Source organism: Babylonia areolata, chromosome 24 (genome assembly GCF_041734735.1).
Source record: "Babylonia areolata isolate BAREFJ2019XMU chromosome 24, ASM4173473v1, whole genome shotgun sequence".
In the NCBI taxonomy this organism is placed as follows: Eukaryota; Metazoa; Mollusca; class Gastropoda; order Neogastropoda; family Buccinidae; genus Babylonia; species Babylonia areolata.
This window is the reverse complement of record NC_134899.1, coordinates 3,228,649-3,253,978: the sequence shown is the minus strand read 5'-3', so window position 1 is coordinate 3,253,978 and position 25,330 is coordinate 3,228,649. Positions and strand designations below refer to the sequence as shown.

The 25,330-nt window shown below is 41.8% G+C and overlaps 1 protein-coding gene across 3 annotated transcripts in view; it reads right to left on the bottom strand.

Moving 5' to 3' along the window:
• Positions 1 to 12,636: 12,636 nt before the first annotated feature.
• Positions 12,637 to 25,330, bottom strand: part of LOC143299018 (polyprenal reductase-like) — a 25,596-nt gene continuing 12,902 nt past the window's right edge. The window contains exons 4-6 of one of the 3 annotated variants that reach the window (XM_076612094.1): positions 17,309 to 17,515; positions 16,188 to 16,307; positions 12,637 to 13,000 (exon numbers count right to left, since the gene is read on the bottom strand). In XM_076612094.1, coding sequence (XP_076468209.1) covers positions 12,735 to 13,000; positions 16,188 to 16,307; positions 17,309 to 17,515 — 593 coding nt within the window. In that variant the 3' untranslated portion in view covers positions 12,637 to 12,734. The remainder of the gene's footprint in view (positions 13,001 to 16,187; positions 16,308 to 17,308; positions 17,516 to 25,330) is intronic. The other 2 variants (XM_076612096.1, XM_076612095.1) reach the window with 2 other exon arrangements.

The following is a 25,330-nucleotide window of genomic DNA, read 5'->3' as shown; positions in this document are numbered from 1 at the left end:
GGGGGTGGGGGAGTGTGAGGGAGGTGTGTGGCCCTGACAGGTGGGCAAGCCATCCACACATTGGACTTGTTAGAGGGTTGTCAGGTTTGATTCTGTCTGTGGTGTCGTCCGCATTTGTCTGTTCCCCGTTCACCTGGTTCTGGTTTGTCTTTTCCCGTTTCTGCCTGTTCCTGGTTCACCTTTACTGATTTTGTGATCCCAATATGCCTGTTAGCACTTCATCTGTGTGCTCGTAAAGGGTACAGTTGCATTTTTTTTTTTGTTTTTAAAGAAAAAGTAAATAGTGAGAAAACAACTTATAACATAAACACATACACACTTGCAAGCAATGCATACACGCTTGCACATACACACACATACGCTTTCTGTTCAGCGTATATATGTGTGGCAGCATATGTCTAAAAGTTAAATACATATGGTACACCATGCAAAAGCTCTGAGAGAGAGGGACCTCTACCCTGATTAATACAGTTTTCAGCTTCTGCAAATGTATCTTTTTTCATCTGTGCAGTATGTGTGGCATGCTTGTGTTTGCATGCGTGTGTGTGCGTGTGCGTGTGCCTTTGAGAGATGATGTTGAATAGGCAAAACGGGAATGGCAGACAGGTGAAACAGGACACAGTCAAACTCTCAAGAGGCCTATAGTGATGACGGTGGACCCACCAAAAGGGAAGGCAAAATGGAAAGAGGCAAACCAGACCCGGTCCTGATTGTGTTGAGCAGAGGGTATGATGTGTTTCATTGCTGGGGAACTGTGGGGATGACTGCCAGCTACGTTGTATGAAAAGCTTCAACTGGCAAGTTCAAACTTGAAGTTGAACACCAAGTTCAAACAGCCATACATATATCATCTTGTAATCTGTACAAATATATCTGCCATATTCCTTTTCCACCTGCACTTAACCTGCCATAGGCACCATTTGGAAATTCCGCATCTGTAATAAAGCCATGTTCATCCGTGTGTGTTTAACAAAAATGGTGTAATGTTGTTGTTTTTAAAGCCGCCATATTTATATCCACTTGTTGTGAAATTTTGATTCTCCAAAGCAGCTATATATTTGTTATTGTTTAATCAATTAACAACAGTAACGCAGCCATTTCCATTTGTCAATCGTCTAAAATGGGGTTTCTTTTTGTTGTAGTTATTTGAAAGAAGTTGTTGGTTGTTGTTTTTTTTGTTTTTTACATCTTTTCTGATTCCATTTTGTGAAGGTGACTGCGATGTGTGACAAGGGATGATTTAAGCCGTGTATTCCTGCCTTTTGGAGAAACGGTGGCTGAATGAGTTAGGCATGAGACTTGTGATCCAGTGTTGACAGGTGTTGAGGGTTGGAGGTGTTGTTTCTGCATGCTGGTGTCTCCTTGGGAGTGGCACTGGACCCCGGCTTCCCTCACTGCCCAGGTGTTCATGGCTACCTGACTACGGTTAGGGAAAGGTAAAACAGAGGAGGGAAAGGAATGTGCCTCCCTTCCTTTGCCAAGCTGTAGACACAGAGGATAGGAACTCACTGCCCCAGTGGCCTTGAAAGGTTTCAGGTCCTTTAAACTGGCTAAGTATGAAGAATGTTTTGGAACCTATGGAATTAGCGTAGACTACACTAAGCAAAACACGGGAAGATTTTTTATGCTAATATCGCTTATGCATCCCAGCCCAGCGGTCTGTTTTGAAATGAACACCGACCTGAAAGCATATAAACACCGACCTGAAAGCATATAAACACCGACCTGAAAGCATATAAACACCGACCTGAAAGCATATAAACACCGACCTGAAAGCATATAAACACCGACCTGAAAGCATATAAACACCCACCTGAAAGCTTATAAACACTGACCTGAAAGCATATAAACACCGACCTGAAAGCATATAAACACCCACCTGAAAGCATATAAACACTGACCTGAAAGCATATAAACACCCACCTGAAAGCATATAAACACTGACCTGAAAGCATATAAACACCCACCTGAAAGCTTATAAACACCCACCTGAAAGCATATAAACACTGACCTGAAAGCATATAAACACCGACCTGAAAGCATATAAACACCGATGACCTGAAAGCATATAAACACCCACCTGAAAGCATATAAACACCCGCCTGAAAAAAAATTGCGGCAGGACTTGAACTTTAATGTTTGCATGATGCATTTGTGTCACGCTTGTTACTGTATTCACTAACATATGAAACTGCACGTCTTTCTAATGATCGTATACTTATCTGTGAATGTTCTATGCACAAAGAAAAAGTGTGTACATGAGAAAGAGAAACTCTATATATGTTACTGTGTGTGTATTTCAAATTAATTCAGTCAACAGTTTTTAGATCTGATGAAAACTGAGAAGACCATGCATTTGGTTCTGGGTGTTATGAAGTTGTACATAAAACAAACAGGTTGAAATGTTGTATATATATGTAGATGTACAAAGTTGTCCGTCAACCTGTTGATTCCACACATTCTGTGAATTTATAAATCCTGTCAGATGAAGTCGACAAATCACTTGAGTGGAAAATTGTTAAATTGGTTGTGAGTTGTTTTTTTGTTTTTTTATTATTTTTTTTTCCAAATTGGAGGATACTCAGTATATATGTATACACTGTCTAATATATAGAGATACACGCCTTGATTGTTTTTGCCTTGTGTGTTATGAATCATTCTTACTTTGTGATTTCATCATTGCAGACTGAGCAATCTTGATTTTTTTTTTTTAATTATTTTTGTTTTTGCCTTGTGTGTTATGAATCATTTTTACTTTGTGATTTCATCATTGCAGACTGAGCAATCTTTCTTCTTTTTTTTTTTTCTTCTTTTTTTTTTTTTTATCCCTTTCCTTAGATCTGAACAAGCTTAATGATTGTAAACCAATTGTGCTTTTGTATATGAATCAGTTTACATTTTATGATACGAAATGAAGGTTGACAATACTAACACAGTGAATCATATAAATCTGGTGTCACATATACCTGCAGTTTACATGTAAAAACACAGCTTGTGTTGTTTTTAAAGTCACTTTTAAAATATGCTTTTATTTATCTAAAAAAAAGTTTTCCAGCAGTTGATTTTGAGATAATGTAGTGTATCATGCATGAGATATTGTTGTTGTTTTTTTAAATGATATGCAATGCTTCAAAGCAATACACCATATGTAAAATTGGCAGTGTTCAAGAATTGGAACCTTTAGAATTGTGTATGCACTTCATCTTTTTTCTCTTCTTTCACAGAACAGTATACAGAAACAATAATACCTCAGACAGTGAGTAGTTGGACTCTGCATACAGTGGAACAATCATTTGAAGTAATTTGTGAACAGTATTGCGAGTGTGGGAAAATGTTGGAAGAGCATACAGGGACCTTGTTTTCTAAAACGTAGTGTTCACATTTAGTCATCAAACAATCGGCTAGTCTTAATTCAAACTGAACAGGGTGAACTTTTTTCTGTTCTGATTTGTTTTTTGAGAATGTTGTGAATGAAAGAGCGAATATTTTTTTCTTTACATTTTTATACAAGCATAGTGTGGAAGCTTTATTGGATATTTCCATTGATTTTTTTTTTGGGGGGGGGGGGTTGTTTGCCTTTTTTTTTTTCTTTTTTTTCCCCCCAATCTTTATTTTTAAAATATTTTGATAGCTTTACATGTTGTATAAGTATGAACTGAGGGAGTTGAGAAAAAATCAAACATGCAGTTGTTCTTTGGAACTCCAGGAAATCGGGCTAATCCTGCACTTTTTTGCAGTTTTATGATAACCATTTTTTTCTTTTTTTTTTGAAATGATGACTGGAGTCCCTTTTGACACTCAGGCAAGTGGGTTTGTTTTGTGTTTTTTTCCTTCTAGTCAGCCAAACTTGTCTTTTGACTTCCACAGCAGTCTGTCGTTTCCATGGAAACTTGAAACCTGTGCTGGTTGCCACTTGTCAAACTAGCAGTGAAGATACCTGTGCTGGTTGCCACTTGTCAAACTAGCAGTGAAGATACCTGTGCTGGTTGCCACTTGTCAAACTAGCAGTGAAGATACCTGTGATGGTTGCCACTTGTCAAACTAGCAGTGAAGATACCTGTGATGGTTGCCACTTGTCAAACAAGCAGTGAAGATACCTGTGATGGTTGCCACTTGTCAAACTAGCAGTGAAGATACCTGTGATGGTTGCCACTTGTCAAACTAGCAGTGAAGATACCTGTGATGGTTGCCACTTGTCAAACTAGCAGTGAATGTCTAGGGAGGGTGTGCTGGCCTGCCTTCATGGGTGACCTTTTGTTGTTTCACAGCAAAAAGTAGGTCATATGATAGGCAGCCCAACCATAACCAGCTTTTCTGAGTTTGCACTGCCTTGTCGGACAATTTTTTGGCAGTTCATAAGTGGATCAGTTTGAATGCATTATGGCGAAGATTTGACCATATATATCTTGCAAACTTGCAAAAATAGTTACTGAAATTTTTCAAATTCCTTTCATCATGAGAATGATTTCTACAACAAATTTTTAGCCTTTCAGTGATCTGGAAAAAACAGGAGATGGAAACGTGTGAGCGCATGCAGTTCTCGCTGAAAGAGGGAAGTGGCCATGGAAATCAGACGACAGTGGGTCTGCACACCCACCCCACTGTTGTTCACAGTGATAGTCAGATACTGTTGTTCACAGCGATAGTTATTACTGTTGTTCACAGTGATACTCAGTTACTGTTGTTCACAGCGATAGTCATGTACTGTTGTTCACAGCGATAGTTACTGTTGTTCACAGTGATAGTCAGTTACTACTGTTGTTCACAGTGATAGTCAGATACTACTGTTGTTCACAGTGATAGTTACTACTGTTGTTCACAGCGATAGTCATGTACTGTTGTTCACAGCGATAGTCAGTTACTACTGTTGTTCACAGCGATAGTCATGTACTGTTGTTCACAGCGATAGTCTGTTACTGTTGTTCACAGCGATAGTTACTGTTGTTCACAGTGATTGTTACTACTGTTGTTCACAGTGATAGTCAGGTACTGTTGTTCACAGTGATAGTTACTGTTGTTCACAGTGATAGTCAGTTACTACTGTTGTTCACAGCGATAGTTACTGTTTTTCAGTGATAGTCAGTTACCACTGTCGTTCACAGCGATAGTTACTGCTTGTTCATAGTGATAGTCAGTTCCAGCAATAGTCAGTTGCTACTGTTGTTCACAATGATAGTTACTGTTGTTCAGTGATAGACAGTTCCAGCAATAGTCAGTTGCTACTGTTGTTCACAATGATAGTTACTGCTTGTTCACACTGATAGTTACTGTTGTTCACAGTGATAGTTGGTTACTGTTGTTCAAAGCGATAGTCAGTTACTGCTGTTGTTCACGGTGATAGTCAGTTTCTGCTGTTCAGAGGTAGTCATTTATTGCTGTTCACAGTGACAGTCAGTTGTTCACAGTGATAGTCAGCTACTGTTGTTCACAGTGATAGTTACTGTGTTCCACAGAGGAAGTAAGTCACCATTATTCACAGCGATAATGAGTTGCATTGTGAGAAAACTTCATAGTTAAAATGTTTCACACATCCACACTGTTGCTAATCTTGTCTGTGTATGGACATGCTCCATGATCAACAGATGTTTTCACTAACACGTGACTGACTTCAGTCGTTTCTTTTTCACCTGCTGGGACAGGAAGAGAAAGAGAAGAAAGTGAATTTCCTTGTTAGGATCCATGATTGTCAGTATTTCTCAGTTCTCTACCATAGTATGAAAGTCAGTGACATGTAATTGATATTGAGCTTTTCTTTTTAATGCTCATCTTTTGAGATATTGCTCTGTTCTTTTGCCTTCCCTCTCCTCCTTTTGATGAATTAGTTTGTGGCGGTTAGCAGTTCAACAGATGTGATGAATTAGTTTGTGTCGGTTAGCAGTTCAACAGATGTTCTGCTTTTGTTTTGTTTCTCCTAATTTCACAGAAGATGGGAAATTTACTGAGAATTATATGTTAAGTGTGCTCCTAAATAAATGTACTTCTTATGTGCTGTGTGCTGGAGTTCTCTCTGCTCTCGAGATAAAAGTATATGACAGTACAAAAGTGGCACAGGAAAGCCCTTCGTCGAGTTAAACCAGTAGCAAGCCATTGTTGTCACAGTCACATCTTTTGGACTTATGGCGGGGGTTGCATGAGAGAACTTAGCAGTGCTAATTTTGCGTAAAGAATGATCCCACCTCCACTGTAAACTCCATATACTTAGGAACATTCTTTACTCTAAGCAAACTTCGTGCTGTTGAGTTCACTCATGCAACCCACCCCTGATGCAGTGTTCACCGATGATGAGGGTTCCAGGCCCTGTTTCAGCGTGGTGGTCTGTCCTTGGGAAAGGCACTTCACTCCCATTCTCCTCACTCGTTGAAGCTGTGTACACACGTCAAATCATCAGTTTAAGGACAAGCCTGGCCCTTCCTTTTTTGGGGAAGTGTCTGGGTTTGTTCCAGTGTACCTTTTATTTACCTGTGTTCTGGCTGAATCGGTAGCATGAGCAGCATTGACGAAGTTGTGTGGCTTGTGAATGGAGAGAATTACCACTCTGTACAATTTGTCTCCGCACTCCAACAGGTGTGAATGGGTTCTGTACTTTGCAAGGTTTTTTATCCAGATGTGACCGAGTTTTGTGTTCAATACGGTTGAATGTTTTATACAGTTGGGAAATGCTGATCAGGCCTTGTGTGCAGTTAACTGGACTGTAAGCGTCAGTGTCATGTCATCTGTCTGTATGTGTGTGTGTGTAAAACATGAAATGTCTCAGTCTCTGTATTTACATTGTGTGTGTGTGTGTGCGCGCGACACGAAATATGTCTCCGTGTGTGTGTGTCTCTCTCTCTATATATATAGAGATTGTGTGTGTAAAACATATTCATGTCTCTGTTTTCTTATTAAGATATCCGGTTGTCTTTTCCTAGTTAATCTCTGTGTGTGTAGATCGCTCAACAAACTTTTTTTTGCCATTCAGCACTTGTGACCAAGAGGAGTTGTACATGTTTCAATCACGCCGTTTTGAAATTTTTGTAGAATTTTTCTGATCTTCACATTTTGTTTTGAAGTTTAGTTGGGTTTCTTGTTTTTTCAATTTCATTCCAGTTTGTTTTTGAAAGTTAATCTCAGTTTGTTTGAGATGGATGGGTGTTATTAATCTTTTACTCTTGTTTTCTGTGATGCACATATTTTATATGTTTTATTTGGAGGTACTGATGCTGAAAACTTCTTGTTTTAGACTCTTTTTTTGGCCTCGTTTTGTGTTTTTGCTTCACAAAGGTTTTGACGTAATGACTGCACAAGGTGAGAACAAGTTGGAGAAAACATATGCACATGATTTTCTAACAATGCATTTGTAAAAAAAATATATATATATATATATTTTTGTTTTTTTGAGGTCTTCTTGTATGAACATACTGGATTTATTTCTATGCAGTTAAAATATCATTGCATATTTTAATTGTCAATTTGTTTATTCTTTTTTGTTGTGGTTTGGAAAGTCTTAGATAATGACACCAACTAACACTAGCTGATGGCAAAGAGTGACATGTCCCTGGAGTGAAGCTTTGGACATTGGTTAATGAGAAAGTTAATGCCTCATGAGAATTTGGGACATCGTGTGTTTGTGACATCATCCAGCTTGGCTGCTGTGTGTATATTGTCTACACACACCTGGCAAGTATAAAGTTTCACTGCTGAATTTTTGACAATAAAACACTAAACAAATATGAATGTGTGCGTGTCGGGAGGGGCTGTGTGTGTGAATGGATGCAAAACACACGTATATAAGTCAGTTTGTGGTTGTGTTCATACATGCATGCACACGTGAACACTATGTGCTTTTTCTGTTCAAATACCCTTTTCCTTTAAGTTGTGTCAGGGGACTGTCATGACAGATCCCTTTTCCTTTAAGTTGTGTCAGGGGACTGTCATGGCAGATCCTTTAAGTTGTGTCAGGGGACTGTCATGACAGATCTTTTCCTTTAAGTTGTGTCAGGGGACTGTCATGACAGATCCCTTTTCCTTTAAGTTGTGTCAGGGGACTGTCATGGCAGATCCCTTTTCCTTTAAGTTGTGTCAGGGGACTGTCATGTCAGATCCCTTTTCCTTTAAGTTGTGTCAGGGGACTGTCATGACAGATCCCTTTTCCTTTAAGTTGTGTCAGGGGACTGTCATGGCAGATCCTTTAAGTTGTGTCAGGGGACTGTCATGGCAGATCCCTTTTCCTTTGTGTCAGGGGACTGTCACGGCAGATCCTTTAAGTTGTGTCAGGGGACTGTCACGGCAGATCCTTTAAGTTGTGTCAGGGGACTGTCATGGCCTGTCACGGCAGATCCTTTGAGTTGTGTCAGGGGACTGTCACGGCAGATCCTTTAAGTTGTGTCAGGGGACTGTCATGGCCTGTCACGGCAGATCCTTTAAGTTGTGTCAGGGGACGGTCACGGCAGATCCTTTAAGTTGTGTCAGGGGACTGTCATGACAGATCCGGTCAGGCGTTTTACTTCTGATCCAGTGTTCACCAGTGATCAGGGTTCAAGGGACTTGACTCCGATTTTCCTCACTCCACCCAGGTGTGAACAGGTACGTGGCTCAGGTCAAGGACGGATGAAAGCGGCCAGGTGTGAACAGGTACGTGGCTTAGGTCAAGGACGGATGAAAGCGGCGGAAGGAGAGGACTGGGCCCTGCCTGCATACACCAAGCTTTACACCCAGAGAACATGAATTGGCTGCCTGCATACACCAAGCTTTACACCCAGAGAACATGAACTGGCTGCCTGCATACACCAAGCTTTACACCCAAAGAAAATGAACTGGCTGCCTGCATACACCATTCTTTACACCCAGAGAACATGAACTGGCTGCCTGCATACACCAAGCTTTACACCCAGTGAACATGAATTGGCTGCCTGCATACACCAAGCTTTACACCCAGAGAACATGAATTGGCTGCCTGCATACACCAAGCTTTACACCCAGTGAACATGAATTGGCTGCCTGCATACACCAAGCTTTAGACCCAGAGAACATGAATTGGTTGTCTGCATACACCAAGCTTTACACCCAGAGAACATGAATTGGTTGTCTGCATACACCAAGCTTTACACCCAGTGGACATGAATTGGCTGCCTGTATACACCAAGCTTTAGACCCAGAGAACATGAATTGGTTGTCTGCATACACCAAGCTTTACACCCAGTGAACATGAATTGGCTGCCTGCATACACCAAGCTTTAGACCCAGAGAACATGAATTGGTTGTCTGCATACACCAAGCTTTACACCCAGTGAACATGAATTGGCTGCCCCTACCACTGTAAAAAGGCCATGGGACATTTAACCTTTTCTTCTTCTTTTTTCTTTTAAATATTGCCTTGGACAGAATTTGGAAACAGTCTCTGCGATATTTCAGCCTCAAATGAACACAGATTAATCACAGTACTTTATCATTTATTCCCGCCAAGCAACTCTTGTAACCTCTCGTAAGTCATCAAGGGAAATAAGCCAACAGTGTCCTTTCTGTCATGAGCAGATGTGTACAGACAAACTCTGAACTGAATGTGTGCACTTCATGCTGAACACTTCACTGTCACACTATGTACATCAAATGATTGAAACAAGTTAGTGAACGTGCTCTGTTTCTCAAATGTTGTATTTATTGCTAATATATATATATATATATATATATGAAATATTTATTTAAAAAAAAAAAAATTAGCATTTTACATATTGAGTCTGTACATCCATGGTTTACAACTGTGGCCAATTCTGCTGAATGCTGCGTCAAATACCCACTGGTTTGGCAAATCAACAAAGCCAGGAATATGCAATCATAATTTCAACATACAAATCAACAAGAATACTGAGATCAAAGGTCTTTGAATCAGTTTAGCAAGACAACCTTCATGCCATTTGTCCAAAAAATTCTGTGATGTCTGATCCTTTCCGCAACTCCGTATAAGATGTATCCACTTTCTTGGGACATGACAATCTGATTACTTGAGACAATAGGGGTAGCAGTGGTGCATCTGCTAAATCCCCCAAAATGTGGACTTCCACACAATAACAATGATAATAATATTAATAATAATTAATTAAAAAATTTTGTTTTAATAATAATAATAGTAATAATACATTTTCATAGTCCTGCCAAACCTCTCAAAACACTTTACAATAATATGTCAAAGCACAGAAGCACATGTACACAAACATAGCTGGAGGAAATAGATGTGATCATGCATACACTTCTTGAAGAAGGAATGGTTTTAGACTTGTTGAAGAGGATGTGAGTGACAGACAGAAAAAGTCAGTGAATTCCAGGTTTCTACAGCTGAACAACTAACAGCTCTCCATCCAGGTTTCTCTCTGATTATCTTGGGAACGCAAAAGATTCTTTCAGCAACAACAAAAAAAAACCCAGTTTTTAAAAACAATCCAACCAAGACGTTTCACTTCACGTCATCTTCTTCACCCAGACTGAAAGAGACGACACCAAAAAATTTGCAGGGATGCAAAATAAAATGTATAAGTATGGCATACCCAGTGGATTTTCTTCTTCTTCTTCTGCGTTCATGGACTGCAACTCCCATGTTCACTCGTATGCACACTAGTGGGCTTTTACGAGTATGACCGTTTTTACCCCACCATGTAGGCAGCCATACTCCGCTTTCGGGGTTGTGCATGCTGGGAATGTTCTCATTTCCATAACCCACCGAACGCTGACATGGATTACAGGATCTTTAACGTGCGTATTTGATCTTCTGCTTGCATATACACACGAAGGGGGTTCAGGCACTAGCGGGTCTACACATATGTTGACCTGGGAGATCGTAAAAATCTCCACCCTTTACTCACCAGGCGCCGTCACCGTGATTCGAACCCAGGACCAGCAGACTGAAAGTCCAACGCTTTAACCACTCGGCTATTGCACCCGTCAGTGGATTTTCATTTCGCATGGTTTACCATTCTGTGAGGTAGGCGAAGATGCCAATGCACAAACAGACCATAAAACAGATGGACTGCACTGCAACTTAATGGCACCATCTCCCGGTATCACAGCATATTTGCAGCAACATTTATTTCTACCCCTGGGGTCAGTGTTCACCAACCTGGAATGACCCCACGGGTTAAATGTCAACTGAACTAACCACCCAAGTTAGAATCTACCCCTCGTACTGGATAATGCAGGGGGTTTGGGGGTGGGGCGTCATTCCAGTTTCAGTTTCAATTTCTCAAGGAGGCATCCCTGCGTTCAGACAAATTCATATACACTGCACCAAACCTGCTAGGCTGATGCCTGACCAGCAGCATAATCCAACGCACTTAGGCTTTGAGTGCATGCATGTATCTGTATACCTATCAGAGTGGATTTCCTCTACCGAATTTTGCCAGAGGACAAAACTTTTGTTGCCATGGGTTCTTTTTCAGTGCGCCAAATGCATGAAACCTAGGTTTATCGTCTCATCCTAATGACGAGATGCTCAATTCAATTTTCCAGTCAAACTTAGAAGAAAGTGCAAGAGCAGGATTCAAACCCAGACTTAATGGACTCTGTACTGGCAGATGAGCGTTTTAACCATTCTGACACGTTCCTCCTTCTGAAATGACCCCCGGGATAAAATTTGGCCCAGTCAGAATCAACATAGAATATCAGATAGAACTCCCCCACGTTTGATTCTGTTAAGTTAAAATGGAGGGGGGTGTTAAGTAAAGGCCAGCCGACAATTACCCCCCCTTTCCTTTCTCTACAGCTTGATTAACTCTTTCACCACCATAGGTGACTTCAGTCAGCCACACAGTTCACTGCCATAGATGACTTCAGTCAACCACACAGTTCACTGCCATAGGTGACTTCAGTCAACCACACAGTTCACTGCCACAGGTGACTTCAGTCAACCACACAGTTCACTGCCATAGGTGACTTCAGTCAACCACACAGTTCACTGCCATAGATGACTTCAGTCAACCACACAGTTCACTGCCACACAGATGACTTCAGTCAAGATCAAGGGGTCATGTTACAAGGACCACCCATCACACTGTAACACCGCTGCAGCCAGTTTCCCCAGGCAGTAGAACAATGACCAACCTTCACCCCCTGACCCAGTTGGAAGAGAACAAGTTCACTGTGCTGTTTTGACATGAACTTGATCATGTGACCAAGAGTGCTGCGGCAAACATATTTGGTGCTGAGGAGTGTTTTTCACACAGAAACTTAGTGGTGAAAGAGTTAAAAAGGGGTTGGGGGGGGGGGGGTGTAGTTTCCAAAGGGTGAGAAGGCGGGGGGGATGTGTGGTGTGTGGAGATGGGGCCAGAAGGGCATGAATGTTTCACTATGACCTTCCTTGGGGCCCTTCAAGGCTGGCCTGGCCTGAGCCTGGGGCAAAACCCCAGCAGAGGGGTAGTTTGAGACATTAACAATGCACTCAGCATAAGCATATATGTGCGTCCAAACTGTGCGCGGGAAATTCCTCACGCACATTCTAATCTTTTAAAATGAGGCAAAAAACAACAAAGACAAAGAACACCCCCCCCCCCCCAAAAAACAAACAAAAAACTGAATAAACAATCATTCATATTCATGTTAACCTTTTGAAATGAGGCAAACAACAACAAACAACCCCCAACCCTAAAAGAAACAAACAACCCAACAACAACAACTAGTAATTTATAAGACCCCCCCCCCAAAAAAAAATTATTTATAAGAGTTACACAAAGAAACACCCCTCACCTCCTAAAAAAAAAAAAAAAAGTGATTCACAAGAGGTAAGGGAAAACGGCACAGCGCGTTTCACGGACGACAGGGAAGTGGCGACAGTACCACTGGTGGTTCAGCAGAGCAGCCAGCACCTGGTTCACCAGAACGAAGATGAAGAGCGACAGCAACGCTACGTTACAGAAGCGAAAGACAACGCAGAAGCTGAAGTAGATGAGGATCTCAGCCAGGAAGTGCGGGCAGGAGACCAGCTCAAAGAGGCCGCCACTGGGGAGAGGGTAGGTGGACCTGGGTTTGCTCCCCTGGTCTGAAACACATCATCATAATCATGACAATGAGCAGCGTTTATATCGGGTGTCCCCCAAAAAGTGAACCACTTTTTGACAAGTATTTTCTCAGTGATAGAGAAACCGAATTCATTGAAAATTTTCACACAGTAACCTTAGGGTATCATCAACAAGTCTGCAAGATATCTAAAAGTTCGGACGCAAATTATGTGAGTATTGTGAAATTCAAAACAGCATGTCAAAAAATCCAGTATCAGAGGAAAACTCACTTATTTCAGTTTATGCTCCATGTGGCCTCTGTCTTCCTCCACAACTAAACGAAGCCGTTTCTTCCAAGCAGAAATGCTTTTAGATATTTCTTCCACAGATATCTCCTCCCATGACATAATTTTCCTGTCCTTTAACTCCTGCTCAGTCAGTTTGTCTCTCACTCCCCGGTAAACTTTCTCCTTCAGAGAGTCCCATATGCATAATCCATTGGGTTACAGTCAGGACTTTGTGGAGGCCATTCATCCTTCTTGATGAATTCTGGTGTAGCCTCCTCCAGATGGGCCTGGGTTACCCGATTTGTGTATGAAGGAGCTCATGTTTATCTTGGCTTTGTTTTCAATGACCTGCTTTGCTTAATGTGAACATTGGTGTGTGTGACTTACTTCATGTGAATATTGTTGTGTGTGTCTGTGTGTGTGAGTGTGTGTGTGTCTACATGTGTGTGTGTGTGTGTGTGTGTGTGTTTCTGCGGTCATTGTGTAACAACTTTGATACATAACGTTAATGAAAAGAAAATGCCAATGTTACAGTTTACTGTACACACACACACACACACACACACACACACACACACACACACACACACACACACACACACACACACATACCCATGCACAAGTACACACACACAAACACACACACACATTGTGTATACATACACACACATGTAAACACACACACACTGTGAATACATACATACACAAGTAAACACACACACTGTGAATACATACATACACAAGTAAACACACACACACTGTGAATACATACATACACAAGTAAACACACACACTGTGAATACATACATACACAAGTAAACACACACACTGTGAATACATACATACACAAGTAAACACACACACACTGTGAATACATACACACACAAGTAAACACACACACACTGTGAATACATACATACACAAGTAAACACACACACACTGTGAATACATACATACACAAGTAAACACACACACACTGTGAATACATACATACACAAGTAAACACACACACACTGTGAATACATACATACACAAGTAAACACACACACACTGTGAATACATACATACACAAGTAAACACACACACACTGTGAATACATACACACACAAGTAAACACACACACTGTGAATACAGACACACACAAGTAAACACACACACACTGTGAATACATACATACACAAGTAAACACACACACTGTGAATACATACATACACAAGTAAACACACACACTGTGAATACATACATACACAAGTAAACACACACACACTGTGAATACATACATACACAAGTAAACACACACACACTGTGAATACATACATACACAAGTAAACACACACACACTGTGAATACATACATACACAAGTAAACACACACACACTGTGAATACATACACACACAAGTAAACACACACACACTGTGAATACATACACACACAAGTAAACACACACACACTGTGAATACATACACACACTGTGAATACATACACACACAAGTAAACACACACACTGTGAATACAGACACACACAAGTAAACACACACACTGTGAATACACACACACAAGTAAACACACACACTGTGAATACATACACACACAAGTAAACACACACACTGTGAATACATACACACACAAGTAAACACACACACACTGTGAATACATACATACACAAGTAAACACACACACACTGTGAATACATACACACACAAGTAAACACACACACACTGTGAATACATACATACACAAGTAAACACACACACACTGTGAATACATACATACACAAGTAAACACACACTGTGAATACATACACACACAAGTAAACACACACACACTGTGAATACATACACACACAAGTAAACACACACACACTGTGAATACATACACACACAAGTAAACACACACACTGTGAATACATACATACACAAGTAAACACACACACTGTGAATACATACATACACAAGTAAACACACACACACTGTGAATACATACACACACAAGTAAACACACACACTGTGAATACATACATACACAAGTAAACACACACACTGTGAATACATACATACACAAGTAAACACACACACACTGTGAATACATACATACACAAGTACCGTAAAGTTTGGTCTATTGAGCACACTGGTATATAAGCCGCACCCACTAAATTTTGGAAAAAATTGAACTTTATACATACAAAAGCCGCACTGGCTTATAAGCCACACTTATTTCCGGTACCGGAACACATGCTGATACTACAGAAAAGCTGTCAATGCTGTAGGTTATGAAATAAACATAAAAGCGAGCAAAAATACTGCTAGTGCCACAAAAAAATAATAAATAAACACAACGAAAATAAGATCCATAATTTGGGGATAGTCACATTTATTCAACGTCATCCTGCTCACTGAATCCACTGAAATCTTCGTCTTCAGTGTCCGAGTTGAAGTGAACCAGCACAGCTTCCTCCGCCATCTTGTTACTGACTTCAATCTTGCTTTCACTTCATGAACCTGAAGGTGGAGGTCACTGCTGGTTCATCGCTTACACTGTCGTCTGCTAGGTCGATTGCCTTCAATTTGAAGGCTGCATCATAGGCATAATGTCGCGTTTTCGGCATGATGAGGGTGCACGCTTGAGCAGAGCAGAACTGAATGCTGATCTGAAGGCTTTAATGTGTGGGGATTTGATTTATAAAACTTGAACAGTTAGCACACTATCCTGAAGCTCATCCAAAAATTCATGGACAAATCACGATTTTGGTGAGTTGAAGGGCAGCTAAGAATAGACGAGAACGTGACACTCCCGGGATCGTTAAAATCCGCAAATAAGCCGTATCATTGTATAAGCCGCAGAGGCTGAAGATGGAGTGAAAAGTCGCGGCTTATAGACCAAACTTAACGGTACAAAAAATATTTTAAAAAGTGCCATGAGGAGGCAGCAACACGGCTGTACCTTTGCCAGCCATGCGCAGAGCGGCCAGGGTTCTGAAAGACTGGTGCTGCACCACACTGGCTGACAGGAAAATCACCACGGCCGTAAGGTACACCATCCCGTCCATCGCATCAATGGCATCTACAATACAGAACAGATGATTGTGTCGTGGCGTTTTGTGGTAGGGTGGTGTGGTGTGGTGTGGCGTACTGTGGTGTGGCGTGGGGTGGCGTACTGTGGTGTGGTGTGGGGTGGCGTACTGTGGTGTGGTGTGGTGTGGCGTACTGTGGTACTGTGGTGTGGTGTGGTGTGGCGTACTGTGGTGTGGTGTGGTGTGGCGTACTGTGGTACTGTGGTGTGGCGTGGGGTGGCGTACTGTGGTGTGGTGTGGGGTGGCGTACTGTGGTGTGGCGTGGGGTGGCGTACTGTGGTGTGGTGTGGGGTGGCGTACTGTGGTGTGGTGTGGGGTGGCGTACTGTGGTGTGGTGTGGGGTGGTGTTAAGAGTGTGTATGCATGCGTGTATGTGCATAACAGTTGTGTGTGCATGCATGTATGTATGTGTGTGAATGGATGTATGTATGTATGCATGTTATATGTATGTATGTCTGTCTGTCTGTCTCTCTCTCTCTCTCTCTATATATATATATATATATATAATATGTGTGTGTGTGTGTGTGTGACAGTGCATATGTGTGTGCAATGCAACTGCATGTGTGTGCACGCATGCAAGCATGAGCGTGTGTGTGTGTGTGTGTGTTTGTGTGTGTTTGTCTGAGTGTGTGTGCATGCGCGCATCTGTGAGTGAGTGTGTTTACTTGGTTCTGATTTTGTTTTCTATTTTGTTTCTGTATTTTCCTGGGGGTGGGAACGAATCAATTTTCTTTTCTGTTTTGTTGTTGTTTTTTTCTTTTTCTTTCTTGATTCACAGCTATTCATAGACACACACACACACACACAACAACAAAGAAAGACATACCAGGCAAAGAGAAAGGAAGACAACAACAAAAAAACAGAAGAAAAAAAAGAAAGGATGAAAAACAAACAGAAGATAACCCCACCGACCCACAAAAATGAAAATGAAAACCACCACCAATACCATCTACCCACCCACCCACCACCAGCAGGTGAACAACAAACGAACCAGGTGCACGCAGGTGCCGGAAGTCGGTGCCGGTCAGCACGCAGGGTCCGATGGACAGGTAGAAGACAAAGCCCAGCAGGTAGTGCAGCAGCGTCATGCTGGCCCCGCGGGAGAAGACGTTGACGAAGAACGTCTCGTAGCTGCGCCGGACCACCTGTGCGACCTCCAGGGTCAGGGTCAGGAGCACAGGCACCACGTCTGTCAGACCTGCTGGCCACAAGTTTTCAGTGTCAGGTTTCTAGGTTGGTGTTAGTCTGATAATAATAATAATAATAATAATAATAATAATAATAATAACAATAATGATAATGGATACTTATACAGCACACTATCCAGCTATCTGCTCCATGTGTTTTATTAAACATTTTTGTCTACAAGATCAGTGTTAAAAGTTTGAGAATAATGATAATAATAATCTATCATAATGGTTACTTATACATAACACACTATCCAGAAATATGCTCCAGGTGCTTTACAAAATACTTTTGTTTACGTAACACATGACAACAATGTTATGTACACACACCAAAATGTGACTGAAAAACTAAACACACACACACACACACACACACACACACACACACTGCATACATACATTTTAACATACATATGTACATAGCAGCTGCCCTCCACACATAGGCACACACAAACACACACATATACAGACATGCACACATGCACAGACACGCACACATACAAATACACATTCATACACATGCATGTATTTGTGCACACATACATATGTATACACGCACTGTCAAGCACAGCTCACACAAAGAATTGGACCTGCCACAACTGAACTTATTGCTGGGGGAAGAGGTGAGTTTTGAGACCAGATTTCAAAGAGGCGAGGGAGTCAGAATGACGGAGGTTATCAGGGAGCTTGTTCCACATCTCTTGCTTACAACTGAAAAGAAAATTGTCTGTGTCCATAGGTCTAGCTTCTGACGTTTCTTACTTCCTTGCTGTCAACTTTCACTGCCAAGTTTCTGTATGATAAACATCCCCAGCACCACTTATTTCAGAAACGCTGTTTTCAGCCACAGGCTTCGATTCATGTCAGAACAACACAACGGACTTGTTCATTTCAAAAAGGATCAGGAAGCAAAGATTAGTCATTGTTCTACTGGCAGGAAGACTGGCTGCAGCTGTCAAGCTCTGTTACAGGGTGAGAAACGGTCCTTTCTACATGACTCCTTGATGTCAACTGAAGTCACCGATGGACATGCACTGTGTAGTCGCCTAAGGTTGACTACAGTGGTGAAAGAGTTAACGGCCATCAGGACAGTGATTTCATGTCCACTGTGTCTGAAGCAAGGCATGGACAGTGATTTCATGCCCCGTCTGTCTGGAGCAAGGCAGGGGAAGTGATTTCATGTCCCCTGTGTCTGGAGCAAGGCAGGGGAAGTGATTTCATATCCCCTGTGTCTGAAGCAAGGCACGGACAGTGATTTCATGTCCCCTGTGTCTGAAGCAAGGCAGGGGAAGTGATTTCATGTCCCCTGTGTCTGAAGCAAGGCATGGACGGTGATTTCATGTCCCCTGTGTCTGAAGCAAGGCACGGACAGTGATTTCATGTCCCCTGTGTCTGGAACAAGGCATGGACAGTGATTTCATGTCCCCTGTGTCTGAAGCATGGCATGGACAGTGATTTCATGTCCCCTGTGTCTGAAGCAAGGCATGGACAGTGATTTCATGTCCCCTGTGTCTGAAGCATGGCATGGACAGTGATTTCATGTCCCCTGTGTCTGAAGCAAGGCACGGACAGTGATTTCATGTCCCCTGTGTCTGAAGCAAGGCACGGACAGTGATTTCATGTCCCCTGTGTCTGAAGCAAGGCAGGGAAAGTGATTTCATGTCCCCTGTGTCTGAAGCAAGGCATGGACAGTGATTTCATGTCCCCTGTGTCTGAAGCAAGGCATGGACAGTGATTTCATGTCCCCTGTGTCTGAAGCAAGGCACGGACAGTGATTTCATGTCCCCTGTGTCTGAAGCAAGGCATGGACAGTGATTTCATGTCCCCTGTGTCGGGCGCAATAGCTGAGTGGTTAAAGCGTTGGACTGTCAATCTGAGGGTCCAGGGTTTGAATCACGGTGACGGCGCCTGGTGGGTAAAGGGTGGAGATTTTTACGATCTCCAAGGTCAACATATGTGCAGACCTGCTAGTGCCTGAACCCCCTTCGTGTGTATATGCATGCAGAAGATCAAATACGCACGTTAAAGATTCGTAATCCATGTCAGCGTTCGGTGGGTTATGGAAACAAGAACATACCCAGCATGCACACCCCCGAAAACGGAGTATGGCTGCCTACATGGCGGGGTAAAAATGGTCATACACGTGAAGGCCCACTCGTGTGCATACGAGTGAACGTGGGAGTTGCAGCCCACGAACGCAGAAGAAGAAGAAAAAAGATTTCATGTCCCCTGTGTCTGAAGCATGGCATGGACAGTGATTTCATGTCCCCTGTGTCTGAAGCAAGGCAGGGGAAGTGATTTCATGTCCCCTGTGTCTGAAGCAAGGCAGGGGAAGTGATTTCATGTCCCCTGTGTCTGAAGCAAGGCATGGACAGTGATTTCATGTCCCCTGTGTCTGAAGCAAGGCACGGACAGTGATTTCATGTCCCCTGTGTCTGAAGCAAGGCAGGGGAAGTGATTTCATGTCCCCTGTGTCTGAAGCATGGCATGGACAGTGATTTCATGTCCCCTGTGTCTGAAGCATGGCACGGACAGTGATTTCATGTCCCCTGTGTCTGAAGCAAGGCATGGACAGTGATTTCATGTCCCCTGTGTCTGAAGCAAGGCAGGGGAAGTGATTTCATGTCCCCTGTGTCTGAAGCAAGGCAGGGGAAGTGATTTCATGTCCCCTGTGTCTGAAGCAAGGCACGGACAGTGATTTCATGTCCCCTGTGTCTGAAGCAAGGCAGGGGAAGTGATTTCATGTCCCCTGTGTCTGGAGCAAGGCATGGACAGTGATTTCATGTCCCCTGTGTCTGGAGCAAGGCAGGGGAAGGCTGGGCCCAGTCCTCTCCTTCCCTCAGTTTAACCTTCCCCATACAGTCAGGTAGGCATCCACCCTGGGTGGAGTGAGAAAAATCAGAGCAGAATTGCCTTTCTGAAAGACGGAATGCCATGCTGAAACATGGCGTCCAACCCTGATCAAACACCTAACCAACCCTGCAACAGTGCCCCCTATTCAGGTTTCAAACAGGCTGTCAAAGAAAGATGTGATGCCTAATATACATACTGCGTGTATGTATGCATGTATGTATATATGTGTGTATGTGTGTATGTATCCGTTCTTTAGTTTAGCGTCTTTTTTTTTTTTTTTTTTAAGTGGGGCGGGGAGGGGTGGGGAGAGGGGAAAGAGAAGTCAGGATAATACAGAAAAGGTAGATGTATGTATGTGTGTGTGTGTGTGTGTGTGTGTGTGTACTTGCGAGCATGACTTACAGTCTGACCAAATGACAAAGGAAATGAATGATTAGCCCTTATAAGAAGCTGTCAATCGGCTCCACTTAGGTAGGCAACCTGTTGTGTGAATAACTGTGCTTGTAAAGCGCTGAGAGTTTAAATCTTTGATCAAAGATAGGTACTATGTAAGTATTGTATGTGTTTATGGATAGTGTGAATTTATATTATTTGAAGACTCTTGTTCTCTGCAGTCCTGACCATGCACAATAATGATGATTACATACATGGTGCTGTGGCCCTGCAGTGCTGCACCTGGCTAGGAAGCCAGCAACCACAGGTTCAAGTGCCATATCTAGGGACCTGAATTACTCCCCCTTCCCTAAGATCTTGAATGGTGGTCTGGTTGCTAGACTTCCGGGTGAGATGATAAACTGAGGCCGTGTGTGCAGCAAGCACTTAGTGCACAAAAGATGAACAGCACCTCAGGACAACAAAAGATGAACAGCAAGGACAACAAAAGATGAACAGCACCTCAGGACAACAAAAGATGAACAGCACCTCAGGACAACAAAAGATGAACAGTAAGGACAACAAAAGATGAACAGCACCTCAGGACAACAAAAGATGAACAGCACCTCAGGACAACAAAAGATGAACAGCACCTCAGGACAACAAAAGATGAACAGCAAGGACAACAAAAGATGAACAGCACCCCAGGACAACAAAAGATGAACAGCACCTCAAGACAACAAAAGATGAACAGCACCTCAGGACAACAAAAGATGAACAGCACCTCAGGACAACAAAAGATGAACAGCACCTCAGGACAACAAAAGATGAACAGCACCTCAAGACAACAAAAGATGAACAGCACCTCAGGACAACAAAAGATGAACAGCAAGGACAACAAAAGATGAACAGCACCTCAGGACAACAAAAGATGAACAGCAAGGACAACAAAAGATGAACAGCACCTCAGGACAACAAAAGATGAACAGCACCTCAGGACAACAAAAGATGAACAGCACCTCAGGACAACAAAAGATGAACAGCACCTCAGGACAACAAAAGATGAACAGCACCTCAGGACAACAAAAGATGAACAGCACCCCAGGACAACAAAAGATGAACAGCACCCCAGGACAACAAAAGGGTTGTCCCTGGCAAATTTTCGTAGAAAAATCCACTCTGATAGTAAAACACATACACTTGCAGACAACAACAACAACTTATCAAAAGAAAAAGGGTTGCACTGCACTGTGGCGACACTCTCTCCCCAGATGACAGCAGCCTGAGTTTCACACAAACACATTGTGACAAAAAGTAATACAATACAAAGCAATGCAATAATACAACACAGTACACTACACACTGCAGTCAAGGGGTTAATACAAAGTTGCACTTTTCCTGTTTCCCTGGCAGGATACTAGAGCTATACAATACAACACAACACAATACAGGACAACACAACACAGTACAACACATGACAACACAAAACAGAACAACACAACACAGGACAACACAACACAGTACAACACAATTCAACATAAAAAATACAACACAACACAATACATGTAACAACATAATAAATACAACACAATACAACACAACATGTAAAATACAGCACAATACAACACAACACAATAAATATAACACAACACAACATAATACAACAATACAATACAACACATAAAATACAACACAGTACTACACAACACAATAAATACAACACAATAAACACAACACAATACAACACAACATAATGAATACAACACAACACAGCACAATAAATACAACAAAAAACAACACAACACAATAAATACAATGCAATACAACACAACACAATAAATAGAACAAAATACAACACAACACAATAAATACAACACACCACAATAAATACAACACAACACAATAAATACAATACAACATAATAAATACAATACAATGCAACACAACACATTACAACACAATAAATACAACAAAATACAACCCAACACAACAAATACAATACAACACAACACAACAAATACAACACAACATAATAAACACAACACAATACAACACAACATAATGAATACAACACAACAAAGCACAATAAATACAAAAAAACTACACAACACAATAAATATAATGCAATACAACACAACGCAATAAATACAACAAAATACAACACAACACAATAAATACAATACAATATAATATAATAAATACAACACAATGCAACACAACACATCACAACACAATAAATACAATACAATACAACACAATAAATACCACAAAATACAATACAACACAACAAATACAACATAATAAATACAACACAAGACAATACAACACAATCAATACAATAAAATACAACACAACACAACACAATAAATACAATATAATAGAACACAACAAATACAATATAATACAATACAACACAATAGATACAACACAAGACAACAAAATAAATACAACATGAGAGAATACAACACAATAAATACAATACAATACAACACAACAAATACAATATAATACAATACAACACAATAGATACAACACAAGACAACAAATACAATACAATACAACACAACACAACAGATACAACACAAGACAACAAATACAATACAATATATACAACACAACACAATAAATACAATACAACACAATAAATACAATACAACACAACACAAAAGATACAACAACACAATACAACACAGCAGTCAAGCGATTAACCTCTGGACTGCGCTGTTGACGTATGGCGTACGTCATGAAACGTCGCTCACCAATGCTGTATTGACTTGCGCCGTACGTCATTTTACAATGTTCTATGTTTCGAGTCCCGCATTACAGAAAATACAGTCTGCTAACCATTAAATTAGCTCCCCTGAGAGCTCTTTATCTCCTGAGTTCCATAAGCTAAAATTATTCATTGCATTGTCATATTTATGGCGAAAGTTTTGCAAGTTTGTACGAAGCTCAAGTTGTGTTTGCAAAGCCATGGCTGAACGCAGACAAACTCACACTCGCACTTGTATTGAAAGAATTCTTTCGCAATGCAAACAGTAGAGATGAAGATTATGGACTCAATGAGATAGAACTGCGTGAAGTTGATGCCGAAGACGCTGATTTTGACAGAGGAGGGGGGTGGGAGGCGGAGTTGCTTGACGAAACTGAAGACAGACAAGCTCAGCTGATTCAAGATGCAGGTGGGTGTTTATGAGGTTTGTCAGTTTATTATTTGCTTTCCGTTTGTTGTAACAATGAATATGACTGCATTGTGTGTGTTTTGAATGTGTTAGCTGTGGTAAGTGGCTTCGTTAGTCACTGATCAGTGTGTGTGAGTGAGAGAGAGTCAGTCACGTGGGTACTGTGTGTGACCATCGCAGCCCAAGGGGGCGTGGCTTGCTGGCTGGCTCATTGTTGATGACAGCGTGTGTCGCTCGCCTGCAGCTTTCTGTGTGTTCGTTCCCGAGTGTATATTGGTTTGTTGTTGTTGTTGTTGTGTATGTGTGTGTGTGAGAGAGAGAGAGAGAGAGAGAGAGAGAGGGGGGCAGAGATGATGTTTATAAAACTGAAATCAGAGAATGATATACAGAATTGTATGCCTAAATTACTTTGTAAATGCAACACTTGTAGAAGTGTGTGTGTGTGTGTGTGTGTGTGTGCGTGTGTGCGTGTGTGTGTTGTCATTTTGTTTTGTATGAGAAAGAGAGAATGAAGGGGGTGTGGCATACCATGAACCAGTTTCAGTGTGTGTGTGTTTTGGGGGTTTGGGATGGGGAGTGGGGTAGGTGTGTGTGTGTGTGTGTATTTCAGCTTCTGAAAACAGTCAAAAATAAAATGGTACCATTTCATGATCTTTTTATATGTTTAAAAAAAAACCCAACAAACTTAGTCTTTTATGCAATGTGTTTCAGGTATGCAGCATGGTGATGATCATGATGTTCATCCTGGACCATCTGGAGTTGACAACTTGCCACAAACCTGCAGCTGAAGACCAGCAGCAGCAAGACCAAAGGGCAATAAACAAGCCTCCAGCAATTCTGGATTACAACAAAAACATGGGTGCCATGGACCATCATGACCAACAGCTGCAGCCCTACAATGTCACAAGGAAAACCCTGAAGTGGTACAGATAGCTGTGTGTGCATTTTCTACAAATTGCCATGCTGAATGCACACATCCTCTACAAAAGAGCGGGCAACAGCAGTACACTCCTGGACTTCAGAAGGATGTAATACTGCCATGATTTTTGGTGACCAAGACACTGCTAAAGATGACCACACTGTTTGTCTTGTGTGGACGACACTTCATCCCACCTACCCCACAGAAGGCCTGGCCACAAAGGAGGTGCAGAGTCTGCTGGAAGAAAGGACAAAGAAAGGGTGTGGGGTTCTACTGCCCCGACTGCCCCAGCAAACCAGCACTGTGTCTTGAAGACTGTTTCTGCAAGTACCACACACAGCGTTTTTACTGGCGATAGATCCTGGGTGAGTACACCCTTTTCATTCTTTGTGTGGACTGTGTTGGAGTCTTATGCACCTGGACACTGTTGCTCAGCCTTGACAGTGTGTGTGGTTGATCACAACAGTCACAAGAAAGACAGGTTGATAACCTGGTTGATA